Source organism: Podarcis cretensis (genome assembly GCF_951804945.1).
Source record: "Podarcis cretensis genome assembly, chromosome: 11".
Classification (NCBI taxonomy): Eukaryota; Metazoa; Chordata; class Lepidosauria; order Squamata; family Lacertidae; genus Podarcis; species Podarcis cretensis.
Window position 1 is genome coordinate 38,381,578 of NC_137180.1, and position 26,105 is coordinate 38,407,682.

The 26,105-nt window shown below is 42.1% G+C and overlaps 1 protein-coding gene across 2 annotated transcripts in view; it reads right to left on the reverse strand.

The window, feature by feature from the left end:
• Positions 1 to 26,105, reverse strand: part of SERINC5 (serine incorporator 5) — a 45,093-nt gene that overhangs the window by 11,847 nt on the left and 7,141 nt on the right. For both annotated transcript variants that reach the window (XM_079995673.1, XM_079995672.1), the window contains exons 2-9: positions 17,436 to 17,603; positions 12,733 to 12,911; positions 10,778 to 10,860; positions 6,265 to 6,358; positions 5,022 to 5,233; positions 3,609 to 3,704; positions 2,609 to 2,735; positions 1,037 to 1,103 (exon numbers count right to left, since the gene is read on the reverse strand). In XM_079995673.1, the coding sequence (XP_079851799.1) occupies positions 1,037 to 1,103; positions 2,609 to 2,735; positions 3,609 to 3,704; positions 5,022 to 5,233; positions 6,265 to 6,358; positions 10,778 to 10,860; positions 12,733 to 12,911; positions 17,436 to 17,603 (1,026 nt within the window). The remainder of the gene's footprint in view (positions 1 to 1,036; positions 1,104 to 2,608; positions 2,736 to 3,608; positions 3,705 to 5,021; positions 5,234 to 6,264; positions 6,359 to 10,777; positions 10,861 to 12,732; positions 12,912 to 17,435; positions 17,604 to 26,105) is intronic.

The window sequence follows — 26,105 nt, forward strand, 5'->3', positions numbered from 1 at the left end:
TGAATTCAGGTTCCTGCCTCCAACTGGAGATCAGCACTGCCTGAACATATTTTCAGCTAAGTACCAGAAACTCCTAGAAACTTAAAGGTAAAGGTAAAGGTAAAGGTACCCCTGCCCGTACGGGCCAGTCTTGACAGACTCTGGGGTTGTGCGCCCATCTCACTTAAGAGGCCAGGGGCCAGCGCTGTCCAGAGACACTTCCGGGTCACGTGGCCAGCGTGACATCGCTGCTCTGGCGAGCCAGAGCCGCACACGGAAACGCCGTTTACCTTCCCGCTGGTAAGCGGTCCCTATTTATCTACTTGCACCCGGAGGTGCTTTCGAACTGCTAGGTTGGCAGGCGCTGGGACCGAGCAGCGGGAGCGCACCCCGCCGCAGGGATTCGAACCGCCGACCTTTCGATCGGCAAGTCCTAGGCGCTGAGGCTTTAACCCACAGCGCCACCTGCACAACTGCTTATACACTGGCATAAGAACTAAACACAAAATCTGGTCAAACCACATGACTGACATTTGCATACATGTGTTACCACTGTAATGTGGAAGTTTGGCTATGCAGAATATTTTTCTTTAGTGGGAGGGATATCACACCACCAAGGTAGCAGCTCTAAAGGTAAGAACAGTAAGTTTGAGCAAGTGAGACTTTTCCAGCGAGAACTTGGGGAGCAGGTTGTAACTGCTTTGTGGGGGCTACAGTTCTTAAAAGATAACAAGAGCTTGATATCAGTGACTTATGAGGAGAAAGCTCAAGTACCAAAGCTTAAAAACATCTTGCAGAGCAAAGACAGGTATAGTTTGCAGTTTCTTCAATGTGACCACCACAATGCCAACATTCGATCGTGTTCTACAATAATATTGAAACAGCCCTGAGTTTTTGCACAGAACAAGGATGTGTTATGCTTGTACCTAGTATCTTGTAAATGCTAATGAGGAAACTGCAAATGTGTGTGTGTGGAGCATATGGAACTTTCCATGAGAGAGTGCATGGACTTGGCAGAAAGAGACATACTGCAGAACAAAGAAAAATGTTAACTCACTTCAGTTTCCGGTGTGGCATATATTCCTCTCAAGGCTTCAGAGCTTGCACGCGTTGTTGAGGTCAAGCTAGACACAAACAGGAAAGCAGAAATTAATCAGTGGGAATGCGTCATTCTTAGAAGCAGCCTTGCTGAAGAGACATCTTTTCTAACAATAGGTTGAATAATTTCTGGAAGGCACTAGTCCCAAATGAATTCAGTGGAACAGAGGAGGCCCGATAGCTCCAAAAGGATTGTTTAATAGAAGTTGACCCTTTGGGGAAGACAGACTCCTGCTGCAACCAGAAACCTCTGTAGAAATGGTGTTTCCTAATAGTTTGCCAGACATTAGAGAAAACAAGGAACACACTGGCAAAACAGACCCCTTCAGTCTTTGCACCCAATGCTTCACGCCTGATAGCTCTGCATTGCTCCAGGTGGTCCAACCCAAAACCAGATACCCCAAAATTGGTCTAATTTGGTTTGGACCAGCTGAATCTGGTGCACTGCCCCAGTAAAAACTTGTATCTGTATATGAATGAGCACGGCAGACATACTCTTCCCACAGGAGCTTAGGTTTAATCAATCTTCCACTAGAGGTTTCGAGATGAAGGGGACAGCTATTTTACCAGTTTAGTTTCTCTTCAAAATCAACATACTACACACCAAAAGGACATACCATTCAGATTTTGTAAAGACCACTCTAGTGGGAGGAAACTTCAGTTTTACAGGTTTTGTACTACTTTAGAGCCTATTTCACTCATTCATGTTCTTTGAGAGAAACAATATGTAAATGCCCTCTTACATCAAGGCAAGGAAAAAATGTACATGTTGTACTAGAGAAACACTATTAGGAAGATTACATAATACTGGTATGATGGATCTCTATGCACTGTGTAAACATTTTGACTCTAGTACCATAATTTCTATTAGAATACCAGCAATAATATGGCCTCTTAATTGACTCTAATTAAACTACAAAGATTGTATCATCATCTCTTTAGGATGGTACCTCTGTACTGACCCAAGCATATAGATGGGGACTCCCTGCCTTACTGTTCGCTTATATAGTAGCTTCATAATTTACACACGCCAATTTACATTTAGCAGACATCAAATTGTATGTTGAATTGGTGCCAAATAATAACTGCTACCTCCCTCAGAAGTATTTATTAGTTAAATTTCTGCCCCCTCAATCCTCCCAGAGAAGCTCATGATAGGAAACAACAAAGCAAAACAAGGCAATTAGATAAAAACAACTAAAACCATTAAGAACATTTAAAAGCATTTAAAACCAGCTAAGATTGCCAGGAACAATCAACTATCAGATGCCTAGGTGAACAGGAATGTTTTAATGTTAACCACAATGGAAAGATGCATTTCACAGTGGGGAAGGGGGATATTCAACAAATGGGGAACCATCACCAGGAAGGCCCTGCTATAGGTCAGCACAAACTGGGCAGCACCCAGTGACAGCACCACCAGTAAGACTTCTCCTGCCGATTATAGGGCCAAATAAAGTAGACTGATGCAAGTTTTCTAATTCTATTCAGTTACTTGAATACTTCATTACAACTGCAACACAAGACATACCAAGAATATAAAATGCAGCAGAACAGGATGGCAGTACCCAGTCCAGTCACCAAGTTTTCATCCGTTTGTAGCCCCTGGCTAAATTCAGGTACACAGATCGTGATGTTCTTCTGATTCTCATCTAGGACTTGGGGGAAAAAAATCACAATTGGCATGGCTCATTTTATCTTTCAGTTATATTATTTGATACATCCTAAAACTGTATTTTTAAATTAATAAAATATATATGATCCAAAATGAAACACAGTGTACTACTGAAAAGGCTAAACTTGCTGTTGTTCTTTTCTATTTTACGGTTTGCTGCATTCATTCATTCATTCTTCACTTTTATTCATGCCATTATGACTAAATGGCAAGGTCTGAAAAGCATCACTTTCCCCCACTCACCCCAACAACCAGCTATTACACTCTGCACCAAGAGTGGGAAACTGTAGCGTTCTAGATGTTGTTGGGCTACAATTCTCATCATCCCTGACCGTTGGCCATGCTGATTGGGGACCTTGATGGCAGTTGGAGTCCAACAACACCTGGAAGGCCATAGGTTTCCCATGCCTGTTCTACACCCCCCAAAACATACTTTCTCATTTTTTTGAGTTAGTGACACATCATATTCTAAAAATAAACCCCCCAGTAGTAATCATATAACATCTTCCAAACAAAACATTAAAGTATTTCATTTTTTTTTAATTGCTAGAAATAAAACCGAAGAAAACTCTACATTCTATGTATCAGCTGAAGCTAAAATATATATATTAACCTTGCCCAGCCTGGTGCCTTCCAGATAGTTAAGCCTACAGTTTCCTTCAGCCGCAACCAACAGGGCCAATTATCAGAGATGATGAGAGTTATAGGAGACCAGGCTAGGCATAGCCTGAACTATATAGGATAGATTCATGTCCTGATATGAATACTACAACAGTATACTAACAAGTGAAGCAGAGACCTTTATATTGCCATTGGTGTAAATGCACATATAATTCCTGATCCAAACTAAACTTACTAGTTTCTGGTGGTTTGCTTGAAAGAGATGAAAAGGTGAGATACATGACATAGCAGCTGATAATGCCTGATTGCAGCAAGCCAGAATGTGGCTGACCTAAAGTTAAAAAAAGGAATATTATTAATAATAATTGTTTTAATACATTTTTGAAAAGCTTTTAGAGAATGGAAATGTATCTTTTCTTTTTTAACAAAAGCTTTGGATCTAACCCACTAATTCCTACTGCGATTTTTATTTTATTTTTAGAATTAGATTTTTCCAAAAGTGGCAAGTAAAAGACATGATACAATTTGCTCTCATAGCTGGTCTGTCAAAAGGGAAGGGGGATTCAGAGTTACCCTAACTCATTTACAACTCTGAATGTTTTCTGTCACCAAAGGCTTGATATTAAAGACTCAAATGGATAAGCAAGTCTTAGAAGACATAAATGGCCAAGAGGAGCATTGAACTTAAAACCTCTGTGAAACTATCACTAACTTAAGTCTCACTGATTTTGATGAGTCTATTATAAGCATGACTAATTAAGTAATTCTAAGCACAGGAAGCTGGCAAAATTTATCCTGTCTTAAATTAAGATGGCGAAGTTATCCTTATTCCAAATTTTGTTCAGAAGCAGAGCTGAGGCAGCCTAAGTCTGGTAAAAGGAAAACAAACCTTTAAAATTGAGTTTGATTTACACCAACCTTTTTGGTGCTCTAAGTTCTCCTGACAGAGGTTGGCTTAAGTCTCTCCTTGCCTCAACCCAAGAATGAACTTTTCTGGGGATTTTATACCAGCATAGATTCTGCCAACTGAGTCAGATTAGCTCCAGTTCAGCTGGGTTGAGAGAGTTACACCATCCCTCCAAGATCTGCCTACTCTAAGCTTGCACCTTCTGGTGGATCTTGGGTTTGGATTGTGCTGTTAGTCTGGCTCCAACCCATAAGTAGTAATAATAATGCAAAGATTCCTCTAGAAGGCTGCCTATTCATTCCTCTAGTCCAGCATGGCAGTGGTTCTCAGAAATATGCATTTAACAGCATCTGCTATCCGATCCTTTTTTAACTGGAGATGCCAGGAATTGATCTAGGGACCCTCTGCATGCCAAGGATGTGTTCTGCAACTAAGCTACAGTCCTTCCTCTCAATACATATGGCAAATTGATGCATGCAGGTAAGCCACAGCAGTGCTGTGACCTGATGGGGCTATACAGCAGGCTTATACAGATGGGCTGTCAGAATTGACAGTGGGTTATTGACAGCGGATTATTTTACACAACAGAAATTCAGCTGCTGGGTCAGAGACTGTGACAAACAGACAAGTCCCAAAACGCAGGCAAAATTCTACTTCTAAATATATTGAGGTTCAGTTACGGCCAAGGAAATCAACAGTAGTTCCAGCTAAAGTAATACCAGACCAAAAGAGCTTGCTTACGGTTTTGGACACAAGGCGAGATGGCTATCATTGAAATAAGCAAGCACAAGCCGCCATTGACGCCAAGCAGGATCTTGTTAAAATTGCAGCCATCGGCACGTGTGTAAAAGACGGCCATCACAATCAGAGCTCCAACAGCGACGGAGTACAAAATGAGAGTCACAAGAGCTAAGGAGCCATACCAGAGCTTATTGTGCCTTGTGCCAGATGTCCTGTTGGGGAAAGAAAAGGGCAGCATGTATTTAGCTGAAGGGAAAGCAAATGAATTCTATGGATTCATTGTCAAGAGGTATCCTCATGAGGATAGTTCATTATGGGGGAAATTTGCTGTATTTATATTGTTTAATACAATGGACATTTCTAAAGAAGAACAAGCCATGCCTTAATTATTTGAAGTGAGCATGGCCTACTGCATACAGGATTCACAAACTGATATGGTCTATGCATGTCTGGAGGGATTATAATACAGTAAATTGTGACCAGCTATAGGATGAACCTTCGGGGCTAGAAAAGTCAGTGCTTGGTTCCATGAAAATGAATTTGGGTCCAGCGGAATGAAACAGAACAGGATCTATTGGGAAGCACAAAAACTACCATATCTTTCCGTGTATAAGATGCCCCCATGTATAAGACGCCTCCTCTTTTTTGGGACTCCAAATTGATAAAATGGGGGAAATTGCCCAGAGTTGTTTTGGAGGGGAGGCGAAAATCATTCACCTGCAGGACCAACACACCCAATCGCACATCAATGAAGCAACCAATCGTCAGCACGTTCGCCAAAAGTACAAGGGCTGAGGACACCTCAGAGAGGCAAACACTGCCCCCCCCCCAGCATTTGAGTATAATGCAGAAATCTCAAGAGGTTTACATTTCTTTCTCTTCCAAAGTTCATGCATTTCTAACGTTTGTGGAAGGAAAAAGAGTAATGAAGGCACTGTTGCACCATGCAGGTGAAAGTTTTCTGCAGCGATAAAAACTGTGATAGTCACTCAAAGAAACAGCTTGTAATAAATAGTAAGTGAAAGACCAAAATAAATAAATAAATAAATAAATAAATAAATAAATAAATAAACAAACAAACAAACCAAACCCCAGAGTCAGGAATAAAGGAAGCAGCATGGATAAGAAGCACTCTAAAAGATATAATATGAGAATGCCTGATACAAATGCTAAATTTGATCACAGCTGCTATTCAAGGCAATATAGAAACTCACACAAATGCATGCATGTGCAAGATACATACCAGTTCTTATTCCATTTGTGGGCAAATTCTACAAGCAGGATGAGTTGAATGAGGATAAAGAGGAATCCTCCTGCAGCACCTACATAACGCCATGCTGTAGGACAGTAAAGAGTTGCATTGTCAGTTTTGACTCAGATAAATGAATTATTTTATTCACTATACAGGTTCTTTTTTTAAAGCAATAAATTCATGGCAAAAATCGGAAAGAAACTGGTTCACAAAAAGTGCACTCCAAAATTGTATTTGGCAGACTTTTGATGGTCCAATATTCTGTCAACTAGCCTAAGAATGGGAAAACTGTGGTCTGATGTTGCTGGACTCCAGCTCCTACCAGTTTCAGGCAGCATGGCCAATTGCAAGAGATTATGGGAGTTGGAGTCCAGCAGAAGCAGACAGTCCCAGGCTCCCCGATCCATGTTCCAGCCCATTTTACATTTTCAACACTGCAATATGACTGCAATCACTACTTCATGAAGAGCAGAATGTGCATCGTTTGGTTGGATAAAGCAGTATCAGATCTAAAATTCTGAGGATTTTAAAACATTTTACAACTACCGTAATTCTCAAAACTGAGATTACAATGCGTCCATTTAAAAACAATGTAACAAAGTAGGAAACAAGTACTGTTTTATTTTTATTTTTTTATGTTACAACTGTTTTTATGTTGGATCTTTGTATACCGTTTAAGGATTTTTAAACATTAAGTCATTTGGAAATGCGTTTTAAATAAATAAATATTACATTTTAAAAGTTTTATTTAAAAGACATATAAGCACAAAGGAGGATATAAATATTACTCAAAATAAGGCAACTCAACAGCAAAATATTTCTCTTGCAGAGCTACCCAGAATTAAAACTATATTGGGTAGCGCATACAAAACTGTATACTTTAAGAACCTTTATTTAGACTTTCTAAACTTAGAACCGAAAGAAAGTGAAGCATAAGAGGCCCAAGGGGCCTTTATAAGACAACCCCAAACAGCAGTTTGTGGTTGAAACCAGATGTTTACCTCCAGATTCAAATTTAGATGGCTTTACTGTATTCCCACCAAAAGGGCAGATTCATAATTGTATTCACACTGTTCCTTAGCACTCCAAAAACACACACAGCATATTTTTAATGAAAGAGAAGTGCAAACCAACATTAACATTTTGTTCAATATATAAATTATATGTGGGGACAATCTAATCAGCAACGGTTTTCTGTGCAAACCACATACAAAATCTCAGCAATGCAGCTTAGGTCCTCACATTTTAAAAAGTACTCAAATCAAAGAGCCAATTAAATTATAGGCACATACAAAAGCATGGAGTGGCTGCAAGATGGACCTGTGTGTTACTCCATTGAGACTGCTCAGTGCAGCTAAGCTTCATTACAAGGCCTAGTAACATGTGCTCCACCAACATGACTGGTTTCTCTCCAGTTAGTGGACTGAAAAAGCAAGGAAGTGAATGGGAATGGAGCTGCAGACTTTGAAGTTGTCCTCCTTCATGTCTTGATTTTTCAAAAAGTGTCTCATTTTATGGACAATTAATTAGATATCCTGCAATTGCATGTGTGAGTGCTTACAGCCTAAACTAGTTAATAAAAGCACCTTCTTATCTCTAAAGCCTTGGGATATTCTACATGTAGCCTAAACTATCATGTATTTTTCTCCTCCTAGACCTAGAGGATTTGGAGATTGCCATCTGCCAGCATTTCTGACAAACAACAAATAATCTTAATTGATAAGAACTGCTGTTCAGACACAGGATCTTACAATAATGAAATGAAAGCTCTGCAAGAAATCTAATTTTGCACTACTAGACATTGTCAATTTGGAAACTAATGAAATTGTGGGAGACTTTAACTGAAATTGCTGCTGACTTTTAGCAGCGCTAGATCAAATGCAGTTTGGTTTAATTGTTCCACATGAAGAACAGAACAAATCACCGACTACTGCAAGCAATGTAGTCCAGCTGTACTAATATGCTTAGACTGAGCTAATCATATCAGGCTTGACATACCAACAAGGTCTTTCACATTCCATAGTGAGTCATTGCTCCTGCATTCATTGGGAGTTTTGCTGCTTGAAAATATGCACCTAACACGTTGGGGGGGGGGGTGGAAATAAACCATATTTTCAAACAGCAATAAAGTGATGAAAGGTTTTCTGCCTCATATAATAAACAACCACCCACACATTATGAATGAAGTGGATAAATGCTGTATTTGTGTAGCCCTGATGTATGGCACTTTAAGTTAAGGAGAGAAGGAGCATCCTGCAGCTGCAAGTGCTCAACAGGGTATTTTTCTGAAGGGGGGAGGGAAAAGCAAAACTTATTTGCTATGTTAAACATGCAGTTTGCACTTGCAGTTTCTAGGGAGCTACGGGAAGCATGGCTGGGGTTAGGTAAAGGTAAAGGTACCCCTGCCCATACGGGCCAGTCTTGACAGACTCTGGAGTTGTGCGCCCATCTCACTTAAGAGGCCGGGGGCCAGCGCTGTCTGGAGACACTTCCGGGTCACGTGGCCAGCGTGACATCGCTGCTCTGGCCAGAGCCAGAGCCGCACACGGAAACGCCGTTTACCTTCCCGCTGGTAAGCGGTCCCTATTTATCTACTTGCACCCGGAGGTGCTTTCGAACTGCTAGGTTGGCAGGCGCTGGGACCGAGTAGTGGGAGCGCACCCCGCCGCAGGGATTCGAACCGCCGACCTTTCGATCGGCAAGCCCTAGGCGCTGAGGCTTTAACCCACAGCGCCACCTGCGTCCCATGGCTGGGGTTAGAGGGAGGCTAACTGGGGTTAGAGGGAGGCTAACCTTAACAGGACGCGAGTGGCGCTGTGGGTAAAACCTCAGTGCCTAGGACTTGCCGATCGTATGGTCGGCGGTTCGAATCCCTGCGGCGGGGTGAGCTCCCGTCTTTCGGTCCCTGCTCCTGCCCACCTAGCAGTTCGAAAGCACCCCTGAGTGCAAGTAGGTAAATAGCGGGAAGGTCACGCTGGCCACATGACCCGGAAGTGTCTTCGGACAGCGCTGGCCCCCGGCCTCTTAAGTGAGATGGTCGCACAACCCTAGAGTCAGACACGACTGGCCCGCACAGGCAGGGGTACCTTTACCTTTACCTTAACCTTATGCCTCTTTCCTGCATTCACAATTCAAAGTTCCAGCTCAACTGCCCTGAGAGGAAAGATGTAATCGGCATCAATTGCAGCTTCCCTACTGTGACAAACTGCAGCTTTATTTTGGTGCGGGAGAGTAAATAATACTAATACTAATACTAATACTAATTAATTATTATTATTATTATTATTACCCCGCCCATCTGGCTGGGTTTCCCCAGCCACTCTGGGTGGCTTTCAACAAAATATTAAAAAATACATTAAAATACATTAGTCAAATTCTCCGCCACTGGTTTCTAGCGTGAATCAGGTCTTCTCCCCACTCCTGCTGCCATACATCATTTTTAAAAATGCAGATGTGTTTAATGAATTATTGTATAGCTAGAGCCTTTTAGAGTTTGGCTTCTTTTTTTTTTTGCACAAGTTGCTGGTAGGCTTGCAGGCCGGTTTCTCAGGCACAACCTTGAAAGGGATTCTGGTCACAGCCACATCATACATTTAATGGACTCTCGTACCACTTTAACAGTCATGCTTTCCTCCAAAGAATCCTAGGACAGGGGGAGCCATGACTGTTAAAGTGGTATAATAGTGCATGAGACTAACTTCATCTGCTCCTGCTCAAATTCTTATATTTCACACAAACACTCTCCTTGTCTGTCTTGCATCTGCAGCATGAACATCCAGTCCCTACTCCTGTCACTCTGTTCCTGCTTATCTCTTCCAAAAGTTGAGCAGGTGAGAAAACACAGCACCATGCTTCAGCTGTTTCTCCCTCTCCCTCAAAAGGGCTGTGACAGATGTCGTCCATAACCAATTTAGCATCTCTGGTTAAAGGTAAAGGGACCCCTGACCATTAGGTCCAGTCACGGATGACTCTGGGGTTGCGGTGCTCATCTCGCTTTACTGGCCAAGGGAGCCGGTGTACAGCTTCCGGGTCATGTGGCCAGCATGACTAAGCCGCTTCTGGCAAACCAGAGCAGTGCACGGAAACACCGTTTACCTTCCCACCAGAGTAGTACCTATTTATCTACTTGCACTTTGATGTGCTTTCAAACTGCTAGGTTGGCAGGAGCAGGGACCGAGCAATGGGAGCTCACCCCGTCGCAGGGATTCGAACCCCTGACCTTCTGATCGGCAAGCCCTAGGCTCTGTGGTTTAACCCACAGCGGCACCCGCGTCCCTAGCATCTCTGGTTATCTGCTATCAATTGATACTCAGTGGATCAGAGATAGAGGACCAGTGCCTCCTAGAAGAAGCTCCCTAGACTCCAACCATCACCATCCCGAAACACTGGCCAGGCTTGCTGGCGGTCATGGAAGCTGGAGTCCAGTAACATCAAGAAGGCCACAGGTTCACCATCCTTGTAATAGATGAAGGGAAAACACACACCATTCTTTTAAAGTTAGTACCTTTAAGAAAGGTATCCTGGTCGGGAATGAAAAAGGCTCCTGAGCACATGGCGGCCAAGACTAGAAGTTTAATGAACCAAAATCTGAAGAGGAAAAACAAACACAGAGAATTTAATTTACTTAAGCTGTGAAAATCAGATAACCCATTCTAGGTTCATTGTTTATTAACCTGTACAAAGAGGGGCGGAGGTAACTTAAGCAATATCACCTCTCCTTATAAATACAAGGAAATGAAAAAGAAATCGGCTGGTTTCTCACTTATTCTTGTGTTTCTTCTGCTACGCTCCCCAGTTCAAAGGATTTAAGAGGAGCCCTACTGGATCAGGCCAATGGCTCACTGGTCCAGCATCCTGTTCTCACAGTGGCCAGCCAACTATGGGAAGCCCCATAGCAGGACTTGAATGCAAGAACACTCTACCAACTTGTGCTTCCCAGCAACTGGTATTCAAGGACATATTAGTCTGACAGTGGAAGATGGAACATAGCCATTGTGGCTGTGTCTGAAGAGAGAACATATAGGAGCTCCATCAAGTTGGGATTTAGAAAGAGACAGTGCAAACAGTGTACTCCCTATTAACTGTGTGGCTGCTATTTTTTGCAATGTACCATAGGATCCGAAATAAGCACAAACAAACCAAAAGACACCACAGCTATTGCACTGTAAAAGGGGGCACACAATTGCACAGGAAAGCAAAATAAAATAAGGAAAGAGTCCTCATCACTTATGAACACTGTCATTCAGACTTGACTATCCATCCTGAATGAGACACACCTTGTGTGCACTTTAAATATGTTTAGGTTTGTTCTTTTTTTTAAATGCTTTAAGAATGGTGCATGTGTGAGCTAATGAAAATGACAGGAAGTCAGCAAAGAAATCCATGCAAACATAGGAGGAGGAGAGGTGGGTATATATAGCACTGGAAAAGGAACTTCTGCTAGTATTGTTTATTCAGTGCTATGAATATGCTCAGGGTTTCTTTAAGAAATGGCAAAGCCGCAAAGAGCTTTCAGCAGTAGAGGAGAAGCAGCTGGGTAAAGTGCAAAGCACATAAAACATTTGTAACCATCTTCCTGCTTTGCTCTGCTCCCCCTGAAGGAAGAGGAGACACTGGGCCATCCAAGGAGGATACTGGACCCACCCACCCCTGACTTGTAATAGCTGGCCTTGACACCAGACTTCTGGGTGGGGAGGTTAAATGGGGGGAAATGTTGGCTCGACGTGAATGATTTTTTGACTAGGGGGAGGTTGAGATTAGCCCATTCAGCCCAGACACTGAGGTCCAGCTCCAAGGGCCTTCTGGCTGTTCTCTCACTACGAGAACTGAGGTTGCAGGGAACCAGGCAGAGGGCCTTCTCATTAGTGATGCCCACCTTGTGGAATGCCCTCCCATCAGATGTCAAGGAAAGAAAAAAGTATCTGACTTTTAGAAGACATCTGAAGGCAGCCCTGTTTAGGGAAGTTTGATGTTTTATAATGTTTTTAATATTCTGTTAGGAGTCACCCAGAGTGGCTGGGAAAACCCAGCCAGATGGGTGGGGTATTAAATAATAATAATAATAATAATAATAATAATAATAATAATAATAATAATCTAAATTAGTGGGTAAGATTATTTCTTTGCTTATTAACTGCATATCATTAAGCCATATATATAGTAGCATATCGCTGGTATATTTATTTCCCCATGGATGTTATGTTATATGAAATATTATAGTATTATATTATTCCCACCCCCCTTTCTCCCTGTGGTATTATATATTGCATGTAAGTTGCTTGGAGACCTTTGAGTGACAAGCAATTAATAAGTTTAATAAATAAAATAAAATAATAATAATAAACATGGATGGTAAAAAAGCACTAAGCACTACATATTTAGATTGTGAAGAAATCCAGCAGCTTAGAATAGTGAGTGTTTAAATTAGTGCAAAACAAAAAAGACAACCATTTGGCTTACCCATTGTGCATGTATGCACGGCAACTTTTGCTATTGTTGATTTTGATGGTGAGTAAGAAGAAGATGAAGAAGAAGCAGGCCATTCCAAAGCTCACTCGATAAACTGCAGAGTACCCCACCAGCTTCTCACATGAGTCACCTGCCTGAATATGCTGGCATAGTGTGCCATAAAAGGGAATCTGAAACAGAACAGTAAAACAAATTTAGATATACGTGGTATGAAAACAACAACACCCAGTTCAAGAGACTTTCAGTTCATTAGGCGATGCGACCAGAGATGCCAACCCAGAGTTCTGCTTAAATTTACCTTCAGACATTTGCCAGAGGATCAGAATTTCAAACAAAATTCCAATCTGTGCATTATAGCGGTGATATGAGATGTTTTGGGAGGGAAATATTGAGATATGCCAATTCTTTATTTAGAAATTAAGTTACATGTTCTTTTGTGGAATAATTGTATTTTCCAAAAAAAGGTATTCATTAACAGCATGCCAGAAAGATTGGCCATGATCACTTGTAACACTAAACTATGTTTTAGTGCTACATGGATTATCCTGAACAAATCCAGGTAGGAAACCTAGAATCATAGAATCATAGAGTTGGAAGAGACCACAAGGGCCATCGAGTCCAACCCCCTGCCAAGCAGGAAACACCATCAGAGCACTCCTGACATATGGTTGTCAAGCCTCTGCTTAAAGACCTCCAAAGACCTGTGACCTTTCAGATACTGCTAGATTCAGCTCCTGTCATCTCTCACCATTCTTCATGCTGGTTTAGGCTGATGGAATTCAGTGGCATTTGGAGGGTCACAGGCTGCTCACTCGTAATTTAGTGTTGTTTAGTTTATTTGTTTGAAACATTTCTGTATCGCCTTTCATTGATAATACCAAGAGAGCTCACAACAATACACAGTAGTAAGAATAAAATATTTTTAAAAATTATTTTACAACAGAAAAATATCCCCACCCAAAAAACCCCAACAACTCCCAACAGTATGAAATGCTTATTAGTTACAAAACTGTTACAGAAATAAAATACCAGAAATGTGGGGAAAATTCCAGCTCTCGTTTACTCAATATTTGCTTTTGTGGCCGTGCTTTCGCTCATGGAAAAAGAACAGCCAGCTACCCATTCTGGTCTCAAGCTCACCACACGAATGTGGAGTTGTGCTCAGAAAACACGTCTTACAAAGCAAGCTTCTGATCTGAAGCTCTATACTTCAGCTGTGTCCCCTATGAAGACTGGTTCCCACCCCTTCACAACCAAGGCAGCCTGAAAATAGAAGCACTGGTATACAAATACAAGCATTTACAATAAAATAAAGGCCTCTCTATATCCTCATGTGTGTCGACTGAACTTTTTATCACAGCTGAACAGAACACCATTAACACTCCCTTTTCCCTCTTATCAACAGAGCCAACTCTCCAAGAACCTCTTCCAAGGCTAAACCCAGCTTGCAGAGTTGGAAGAAAACAACGTATAGAGAAATATTTTCACTTAAACGGTTTCTGGATAAGGGAAAATATGCAAGATGTAGACTATGCCTGGTAGGAACAAAATATAATTATTCTGAGATATAGGAAATACTTCCATTTGCTTATGCCAACAGCTCCAAACCTTGGCCATGATCCAAAGAGCCATAAAACAAGCTCTGAATTGAGAACCACGTGTAATATGTAGGCTCATTCAGACTTGCTTTTGTGCCACATTTCTAGACACAGGTCCACACTTTACCATTCCCTGTTGGAGTGTACTTTCTTTATGCCCCAACACTTTCCCCATGAAAACCCACTCTTTACTGCTGAATCAGAGCAAATGGGAATGCACAGAAAACCCAAATTGCCATTTGTTATGATTCACAGTTAAAGAGCAGGTTTTTCTGGGGAAAATGGCGGCCGGAGTAGGGAAGGGCAGAGCTATTGGACACAGACCAGTAAAGCATGGACCTCTGCCTATAAAGCAAGGGGCAAAAGCTAAGTGCGGATGAGACCTTTCAGTGTCTGACCAGGACTAGAGAGTGCCAGGTTCAAATCTCCACTCAGTTGTAGGGCTAGCAAAACCACATAATTTGGAATCTGGGCTTTGTATAAAAAACTTAAAGGTAAAGGATAAAGGGACCCCTGACCATTAGGTCCAGTCGTGGCCAACTCTGGGGTTGCGGCACTCATCTCGCTTTATTAGCCGAGGGAGCCGGCGTACAGCTTCCGGGTCATGTGGCCAGCATGACTAAGCCGCTTCTGGCGAACCAGGGCAGCACACAAAAACGCCGTTTACCTTCCCACCGGAGCGGTACCTATTGATCTACTTGCACTTTGACGTGCTTTCGAATTGCTAGGTTGGCAGGAGCAGGGACCGAGCAACAGGATCCGTCACGGGGATTCGAACTGCCGACCTTCTGATCAGCAAGTCCTAGGCTCTGTGGTTTAACCCACAGCACCACCCATGTCCCAACTTAAAGGGCACAAAACCTAGAAATCATGTATCACCATCAAATGACTGCTTTGACTGATGAAAGTCTAAGGCCACTTCCACTAAGGGGTGAATTAAAGCAATTACAAAACTGAGGATGGAAGTCTATAAAAAGAAGGCAGTTTGGCAACTAAAGAATGAAGTGTCTTGGCCAACATTATCTTGGCCAACATTATCAGTCCTTTGCTAAATTGCTGAGGAAGCATGTTACTCCACACTGTTTTGTTAAGGTCTGGAAACATTTAATAAACATTTTCCAGAACATCAGTCTTGAGAAAGCAAACACTTTCATTTATAAAAATCAGACCAGAATACTGTAGCTGCCCTAGCCTGGTGTTTTCTGTACCAATATGCAGTGATGAACACTACCGCTAAAGATTTTCCAGAAGAAGAACTGCTTATGCCAGGGGTGGCCAACTTTTTTTGATCCAAGGACTGCACAAATCCTGGGACTAAATGCCAGCAACGGGTTTGGCTACCTCTCCCTCTCTTCCCACCAAAGAACAGGAGGTGGGGGAGGGGAGAGAGACTCTCCTAATCTGTGAAGAACAGCTAAGAGGGGTAATTATTGCCTTCTCTCTGATCATATGATCAATATGACTGGGGAGAGAGCAACTTATATCCCCATCGGGATGCTGAGCTCCACTGACTTCAGCGCTGTGTCTGCTTTTATTTTTCTTAATAACTTTTTGCCATGAATAGTGGGTTCTTTTGTGGGAAGGGGGCAGAAAAAAATTTCTTATGGTGGCTAGATCAAGACCCCAAACTACAGGTTAGCCAAGTCTGGAGACTGCAGAAAACTAAGCAAACAAAATCAAGTCAGAAGGAGGCATGAAGAATCAAAGGGAGCTGTCACAACTACTCATAACTCCCTGCTGAAGGCCAGCCCCCCAATCCTGATCAAGTGGCAATGCCACTGAAAGGCAGATTCTGTGGTGTACTTCTTGTTCTCTCTGCTTCGCAAACACACCTGCAGATAGGGTTGCTTATGCAATCAGGTCACTTTTGTCCCAGCTCTGTACAGAACAATGGCAGCAGTACAGTATTTGTTTCTTCTACAGTGGTACCTTGGGTTAAGAACTTAATTTGTTCCAGAAGTCTGTTCTTAACCTTAAACAGTTCTTAACCTGAGGCACACTTTTGCTAATGGGGCCTCCTGCTGCCGCTGCGCTGTTGGCGTGCGATTTCTGCTCTTATCCTCGAGCAAAGTTCTTAACCTGGAGCAACACTTCCTGGTTAGCGGAGTTTGTAGCCCGAAGCATCTGTAACCCAAGGTACCATTGTACAGGCAGCAAACATCAAAAGAAAATACCTCTGCGGAGTTTTCAGGCTTCTCTCTTCCCATCCCTACCTTACTGACATCTGCCATGCTTCTTACAATGATGCCTGAATTGTAATCAACTGTTTATCTGTGAGCCTTCCTTCCAGACAAGCATGAGGAAAACTGCAGTACGGGTATTTGTATGAACTGTATTGTCTGCAGACTAGAGATTCAGCCCCATGGTTATGTCAATCCTTCATAAGCATGTGTCAGAGCTGTCTGTAACTGGCAATCATTATAATAATGCAATCATTTTCCAGCTGAATGAATGGGAACATCAGTTGCATTAAAATCAGGATGGAGATGGAAAAAGGAGTGAGAAAACCAGAATTCAGTATTCCTCTCTGCAGAAGAGCAATTATTGCTTCGGGATCTGTTCTATTACACAATAAACTTGAGAAGCCCTTGAGTTTTCTACACGTTGCTGCAGAACATTAGAGCACGAGAAAGAGGCTAAGAGTTCCAACAAAGGACCTGCTTGAGTCACTTGTGTTCTCTCTTTTAAATCTGCCAAACACTCAAGTTTCAGAGAGCCGTAATCTTTTGCCTTCATTCAAACAATTACCCTTTGTACTGTCCCTTCCTACTTCTCCTGGCTCTTCCTACTTCTCAGTTTTCAAAGCAAAACACAGGATGAAATCAACAGACAGTGAGCCTTTAACATTCTTAGGACACTAGTGGGATTTAAAAAACAAACAAAAACACACTAAACATTTTAATGCTAATTTGGAACATAGATCATGCAAACGATAGGGTCCAGCAATTTAATAATTATAGTTTCTCCACCCAAACCTCTGTCAAGAGCCAAGTTTAACACGTGCTTTTTACTGGAAATGACACAGTCATCTTCATTCCATTTAACAACCGGTATCAGCACCTGCCCTCTCCTTCCTTAAAAAACCCAGTTACTTACATGTGCTTTCATTTCTTTTGCTACCGTCTCTGACATCATGATGCAACAGATGAGAGTCACCAAGATGAAGTACAGTGCATACATAAAGCGGGTGCTAGTGGATTGCTTTATCTTTGGGCAGCATTTGCAGCAGAGTGAACACGGAGCAGTGCCACAACAGCAGGCCAACTAGAAGAAATCAATAATAATAAAAAAGGTTAACATTGTTATAATTTTTACATCAGCGAACACGGTTCATTGATCATTTACTATAATCCAGAGAGATGTTTTTAATAGGTGCACCAAGAGCTATGAAAGATTCCAATACTGCATATGGTGGAATGGGAGAGAAAACCTAATTGCTAGTGCAACTAGACTTTGACACTCTCCCCCTTCACCCCACTTGCTTACAGATGGAAACAAGGTTTTCCTATCCTCTTTGTTTATCCACTCTCTTCACAGAGAAATGTGTAACTGGCATCTCCAAGTTCTAAACACATAGGCCAAGCTATGCATTACGATGTCACCGATTTGGTGCCAAAAGCAGCAAGGGTGGCCTTGAGGTCCTACACACAACTTGGGTTTCAAAGTATCTGAAGGAGCATCTGATCCCTTACACTCCAACCTTGATCACATAGAGCTTCTCTGGTGGGGCACTTCTGGTGGTTTGGTTAGCTTTCATTTTCACTAGGGATGGAGCCTTTAGTGTGGCAGGTCCTGCCCTGTGGAACTCCCTATCTGTAAGGAGTTTGGCAGGAATCATCCCTGCCTTCTTTCAGATGTCTTCTGAAAACTGTACTGTTTAGACAAGCCTCCACAATATGTTGCTTTTTAACCAACCAGTATCTACTGATGTTTTACGGGTGTTTATATACTATTGTTGTAGTTTAAAAAAAATAATACTGAAAGCCACCTTGATATATTTTATGAAAGTTTAGCCAAATAAATGAATAAACTTTCCAATCATAGTACAGTGGTACCTCGGGTTACATACGCTGCAGGTTACATACGTTTCTGGTTACAGACTCTGCTAACCCAGAAATAGTACCTCAGGTTAAGAACTTTGCTTCAGGATGAGAACAGAAATCATGCTCTGTCGGTGCGGCAGCAGCAGGAGGCCCCATTAGCTAAAGTGGTGCTTCAGGTTGTGAAGAGTTTCAGGTTAAGAATGGACCTCCGGAATGAATTAAGTACTTAACTCGAGGTACCACTGTATTATTATTGCCCTGCTTGGTCATGAGGTAGTGAAGGTGGTTAGCCCCCTTGGTTATGGGATGGCGATGGTGGTTAACTTTTCTCCTGAGAAACAACTGAACTGAAAGAAGTTGAAAGAGTGACACTCTTTCTCACTTCCTCTTTCAAGCTTTATGTGCTTTTCAGGGCTCTGTTTAGTTCTACTTGATCCAGCTTTGAACCACATACGTCAAAAAAGCAAAGTGTGTCCATGCAGGCGCTTTCTCTTTCTGCCTCTATGTGTGTGAGAAACCCAAGAAAAGGCAGCAAGAAGTAGAAAGCTCAGTCAGCAGAGCATGAGACTCTTAATCTCAGGATCGTGGGTTGGAACCCCACCTTGAGCAAAAGATTTCTCCATTGCAGGGGGTTGGACTAGATGACCATCTTGGTGCCTTCCAACTCTACGATTCTATGATTCTAAGTGACCAAATGGGATGTTATCCACGTCGCCGGCTTAAAAATTCAAAATGCACCACTGGCCTTAAAAAAGTTGACAGCTCCAGCTACATTAATGTAATGATTACCAACCATGTTGTGGATGTCTCAAAATAAGTGAGGTTTTCTTTTTGGGGTGTGTGTGTGTGAGGAGAGAATCATTTGCACTGCAGTGCTCAAGAAAAAAATGTCTAATTCTTTACAATCTTAGGAAAAATCAAGTGTGTTTTCCCCAGTGTTAATGGCCACATTGTGGGGTAGGATTGCAAATGTGGAGGTAAGGCTTAAACCTCCCCTTCCCATTCACGACTATGCTGATGTCAAATGCTGCCTACATATGCAAGGAATTTAATTTTGTAAAACCTATGACGAGATTGCTAATCATACCATTAATGTAACATGTAGGTTACATCTGCCCCTATCTTTTGTTAAAGCTTAAATCTCCTTGTCAGCCAAGATCTCACACATGCATCTTCTCAACCTCTCCATACCAAACCAAAGTTGCTCAGAGCCAAAATTAGCTGCTGCAGTGGTCCATCATGGCTGACCCTGGTGTTCACTGATCTTAGTAGTCCTTAGGATCTGACAGAGCCAGAGGGACAAGAGTCAGAAAGAAAAGTTCTGTAGGGAAATGATGCTTGGTGGTGGCAACACAATTTTGATAGGGGCACCTGATCAAATACATTCCAAAAATTTACAGATAGAATTATTTATATAAGAAAAATGGATTGTGTTGTAGAAAGGCATCACACAAGCAAAACACAATCCATGTATGGTATTTAATACCAATTACTTCTGACAATGTTGAAAGCCAAGCCTTACAACTCAGATCCTTCCAGGCTTAAGAGTAAAGCTTTTACCTATTTTTTTACTCAGACAAAACTCCCACCAATTCTATTTGTTTCCACTGAGTAAACAGGAACCTAGAGGCTTGCCCTTACTTCATGCCATCCAAAAACACGCAAGAATCGACTGAATAGCCTTACTGAACCATTATTAATTTACTACACACTGTGAAGCTTTTGTGACAGACTGAATGGTGAAGAGTTAGATCATCTTAACAAAAGAGCTCTGTTTCACTTAATATGGGAAAAAACACACCAAACCAAACAAGCATGGGACATAAGAAAATTCAGTGCTAGCTGGCATAGTGTATAAATTCTGGCATTGAATAAGGTATGGTAGGGAAATACAAAATATGAGGGATGTTGCTCAGTCATCATTCTATACAAACACATCCAAACATTAAAAGCTAATATAAGAATATATTATCCCTTGCACTTTCTATGCACTGTCCTTTGTATAAGTATCTCTTTAGCATATTTCACTGCAGAGCTGTGTCCTGGGGGCATGTCCCCTTTGTCATTTGTTCATTGGCCTTCTCCATGTGGGTGGCAAATGGGTGTCATCAAAAAAGGTAGGAGACAATGTAAACTGGGCACTCACACAGAGTACCTATGTCACATGTGGCACTATCTATATCCTCAAATGAAGAAGAGTGTGCCTTTGCCATTACCACACAACAACTTTGTTGGCCTGGTAAATGAACTATGCCAGAAGAAGACTGGTTTAGATATCACAACTGTCACTTTAAATTGTTCTGCATCAGAGGTAGGAAACCCATGGTCCGCCAGATTTTGTTGACCTTTGGCCATACTGGTTGAGGCTGATAAAAATTGTGAGTTCAGCAAGATCTCGAGAGCCACAGCCTTCCCATCCATGTTCAACATGGTCGCTCTCATGTAAAGATGTGCCACCACATTGGTTTGGCAAAGCTTTACTACACCATCCCAGATCTTACTTTAGCATATCATGCTCGTGTTGAGTTCAACATGCAATAACAGCTTATCAGTCTGTGCAAAGCCAGGCAGTGAAATGGTCCCAGAAGGCCTGTAAACAGCATTTGGTAGTCAAGATAACCTGGTGCTAATTGGTCCATGCTGCAAGATCTGCTTGCTTTGAGAGCTTGGCCTAGGTAGTTGCGAGCTACCTGTGCAACATGGATGCCTGCCACCTATTTCCTCATCTGACAGATGGATGGGAGGGAGTTGGGAACAGACCACAAAGGCAGGTGTGATTAACTACTAGACTTTAGCTGGCAGACTACCGTACATATAATGTTTCTGTGTAAGTAAAGCATGTAATTCTTGCTCGGGTATGGACAGTCATGATGCACTTGGTCATGGGGGGCCTTAGGTGCTTTGGCACCTGCAGTGAAACAGCCCTCTGCTACCCACCCCCCATGATGAGTGCAAACTCCACAAGGAGTCTCCCCAATCAGGCAGGTAGATCCTTTCTGAATCCCCAACCCCTCTCACTCGACAGCAGGGCTTTTCATTGGCTACTCCCTTCAAGAGAAGCCAGTGCAAAACCATGCCACACTGCCAGGAGTGGGGAATCATCTCCTTGCCTGATGGCAAAGCTGGATGGTGGAATGCTTCCCCCTCTCACCAACTTGGCAGGAGGGGAGAAGCTCCACAGAGCTTTGCTGCTGGTTGCTCTCTGCCCCTAGAGGCTAGGGAGATGAGCAGCAAAGCTGGTTCGCAGAACTGGGGTGATGCTCCTTGGAGACTGCCGCCTGAAGCAGCCACCTCATCCAGCCTCATGGGAAGGGGTTGGCTCTGTGCTTGCTGTTTTTGGAGTCTGTCCCAAGTCATAACAAAGAGGATCTCTGCATTGCATTATAAGTGAAGCTTTAGAACGGATCACTGGCACTTCGTTCATCCTCCTTTGGAATCCCTGCAGCTAGGTGCTTTGGGCCTCTGTAAAACATCTGCCCAAATCCACATCTGGACCTGTGGGGCAGATTACAGTCAAACCATAATCCTGCACTATGGAGGTTCTTCAAACTGCTATTGGTGGTCTGACATCCCCTGCTTTGTATCCCATCTATCCTGTTGAAGAATTTTGGAGAACTGAGCAGTTTGCCACATTGCTGTGACTTTTTGGTTGATCCTAATAAGGGGATTACCCAGTAGTGGACTTGGGAAGCCCCCCCCCCCACTTCTTTCCCTGTTATAGACCAATAGAAGCAATGAACATTCTCAGAAGGACAGTATCAAAGGGAACGTATACTGTATTCTGATTTGGCTTAGCTAATTTTTTTTTTTTAAGCAAGAAACAGCTTTATTCTATTCGGCTTTTTTGTGTTGAGCTCTCTTCTGAGGAGTATAAAGAAACACATTATGAAAAAAAGAAACTTTGCAGTAGAAGAGGTCACACCCAGTGGTTTCAGTGAACACAGCAACTGGAATTTTGCCTTAAGCCTTCTTATCAACAATTTCAACAGGTGGATATTTCTGTGTTTGCTGAAGTTGAATTCATCTCTCACCTACTTAAGAACTGACTGTCATCTCAGAATAACCGTATATGCTAATAGAAAAAAGGGGCTTTCTAGTAAATGGCACTGCAATTCCCTTCATTCCTTGGTTTATTAAATTGTAATCTTGCAGGCAGGTGCATTAACCCAACCTGCTTTTTTTAAATAATAAAAATAAAAGTTGACTAAAGCTGCAGCACATTTCACACTATTGTCCTTATAAAAAATTGTTGGTTACATGTTATAAATATAAGGAAAGATAAAAAAGAAATATTTCCACCAATCAAATACCAAAAGAATATACAAATGTGGCAGCAAGCTATTAATAAAGTCTATGAGCCCTTCATTTTTCAGGAGGTGCTATCAGGTCCGTAAGGTTGCAAAAATAAGAATAAAAATAATGATCGGCATACAAGCAGGGAAAGCTATAAAGTAAACAACATTTCTCACATCTGGCAATCTAGAATGAGAGAAGGCTGTCCCCTCCTTAAGATGTAAAGGAAGTTGCCCTACTACTTCCAAGCATTTAATAACTAGTTGAACCAGTTACATTTGCCCAGATACTTTCAAGTTATATTTATGTACTGCATCCATTATTTTTCTGATGAGAACCAACTTCCCAAAGTTTATCAGAATAATGCTAAGGTAAGGGCAAAAAAAGGGACACAGGTGGTGCTGTGGGTTAAACCACTGAGCCTAGGACTTGCCGATCAGAAGGTCGGCGGTTCGAATCCCTGTGACGGGGTGAGCTCCCGTTGCTCGGTCCCAGCTCCTGCCAACCTAGCAGTTCGAAAGCACGTCAAAGTGCAAGTAGATAAATAGGGGGAAGGTAAACGGCGTTTCCGTGTGCTGCTCTGGTTTGCCAGAAGCGGCTTAGTCATGCTGGCCACATGACCTGGAAGCTGTACACCGACTCCCTCGGCCAATAAAGCGAGATGAGTGTCGCAACCCCAGAGTCGGCCACGACTGGACCTAATGGTCAGGGGTCCCTTTACCTTTACCTTTAAGGACAAAATATAGCATGCTTTGCTAGTATCTTCCAATAAGCTTTTTTTAACCCTGTTCCACCCACAATGAACCTTCAGGAATGCTTCTCATCATATGAAGACTGCAGGAGTAAGAGGAAAACTGTAAGGAAAGAGAATGCTACGGTATATAGAATATTTATGCAAATACAAAAGGTGTTGCAAGGTAACTATTTTATTACAACTGGAAGCCATTAAAGAAGAAAGCAATGCATTTTAGCTTTAAAGTCAGGCCTACTAACCGAGGTATTCCAGGAGAGAGAGAAAAGATAGCTGTTGCATTTATATCCCAAGTTTTCCTCCAAGATGCCCAAGGTGGCTTACATGGGTCTCCATATTATTCTCACAGCAACCCTGTGAGGTAGGTTAGGTTGAGAGTCGGTGACTGGGCCATATTCGCCTAGTGAGCTGCATGGCAGAGTGGGGATTTGAACTCTAGTCTCCCAGGTCCTATTCTGACACTCTACCACTATGTTACTGGCTTTCTGCTCACATCTGAAGAAATCTATCTGAACTCGAAGGAGAAAGGGTGGATACAAGTGCAATAGCAGCAACAAATTCTCTAAGAAATGTACAGTAAGTCTACAACATACATAAGGGTTGTGTTTCTGGGGATAGTGTATAGTCAAAACACATTGGGTGCTACAGTGAGTGGGATTGTTAAGCCTCCCCCCCCCACCCAGATGCCTTTCCCCCCTTTTTATTTTTGCCAAGCACATAAAGTGGAATGCGCACAAGTTTAATGTGTGTAAATTGCAGGCTTAGTGTATTAAATACAGAAACATGAAAGAACTTCAAGTAACTTACTGGCGTGCACTTTTTAAGCATACAGTTAAAATAGCTGGTTTATGTTCACATAAGGATTTAAATGTAAAAACATCTCAATTGAAGGATTAAGATTCCCCCCCCCCTTTGCTCTCTCAGTTTCTTTTTAGTATTTGTTTCATAAAAGTTGAAGAAAAGCAGACAGCTAAACAGTAACAGTAAAAACTGGCACACTGATCCTAAACAGATTTGCTTGCAAGTCCCACTGACTTGCTTGCATTTGCTGCCTTAACCCCTCAGTACAATTCTGTAAGCAAAGGCTAACACTCCACAGCATCATACAATGCTTTTTACTGGAGCGCTTGCTGGGGTAATATTGATTGGCTGGTCCAGTCACAGCTGTGAAGTGTTCCCAGGGGAACAACAGCAGAGCATTTATCTCCTTTATCCCGACAATGCCAGATTTTAAAATAAGATTTAGGGGGATTTTTGTGGCCTTTGGGTCAGTAGTTTTAGGAGATCATAGGAATTCTAGTTATAACTGTAGCTGGCTAAATCCTGTCCCTACAGCATATGGAGTATTTTTTTAAATGCTAAGACTACATTTACATACAATTCAAACATTTATCCACGCAATACCTCCCCTTAGTAACTGCTGTATTTCAGAGATGTAGCTTAATCTCTGAAGGGGTTTATCTTACAAAATAATATCCTTAACACAGGTAGGTGGAATGTATCAATTGCCAACTAGATTTAGTAATGTAACTTTAGACTAAAGATAATCTTATTTGTCCATATTTGAATGGACTGACCTGCTCTCTCAATTTGAAGTGATGAAGTCTTTTGCAGTTCTCACTCATTGATCTTTGTTCCACCCCAGGCACTGAATATGCAATACCTAGGACAAGCCCAGACCATTCCCTGTCTTATATCACAACTCAGAAAACCATTCCTAAAATAGATTATGTTCCAGAATCAATTTTACAGCCAAGTTCCTATAAAAGCACAGTCAACATTTAATATGGAATTGGTTGAAACCCTGTTCCCTGCAACTTTTAATGGCGATGATGGACACTAGGGAGAGGCATGTAATGTAATTTCAATTAATTGTGTTTATTAAGTTCTGTTCCTGTTGCTTGTGTTCGATATTCTAATTTATTTGATACTATTTTTCCTGGGTGAAGTTTACCCTTTCCTAAGGTTTAGTGAGTGTAAAGATAAGCAAAGGTATTTCAAATACAAACCTTTTATGACAGACATAAAAGCTGCACCATTTAAGAACCCATTTTGCCCTTCACAGAGCAGCAAGCCCTAAACTTTTAAACTATAATGAACAGAGATAAGATAACTACATCTTCTAGATTATTTTTATTAATAGTTTACGTTATGCTGCAGGCTTTTCTGTACAGCGGTACCTCGGGATGCGAACGGGATCCGTTCCGGAGCCCCGTTCGCATCCTGAACAGAACATAAGACGCGACTGCGCGTCTGCGCATGAGCAGGTCACGTTTTGATGCTTCTGCGCATGTGTGTGATGTCATTTTGACCGTCTGCACATGCACGAGCGGCGAAACCTGGAAGTAACACGCTCCGTTACTTCCGGGTCGCTGCGGAGCGCAACCCGAAAATACTTATCCTGAAGCATATTTATCCCGAGGTATGACTGTACTAATCTTTTAAAACAGAAGTGGGGGTCAGTCTTGCCCCACCAAGCTGCAGGTCAGTCTTACTCCACCAAGGGATCCAAATTGGCCTGCAAAACCATTTCCCCTAAAGCATGGCCACTAATGACATCATCTGATGTGTAGGAAGGTGGGGGTTAAAGTCTGCACTCAATGCACATGACTGGTGAATTAATCCTGCTCAGTATGGCAAGATTCTATGCAAACCTCTTCCTGATTCAGGAAGGGATTT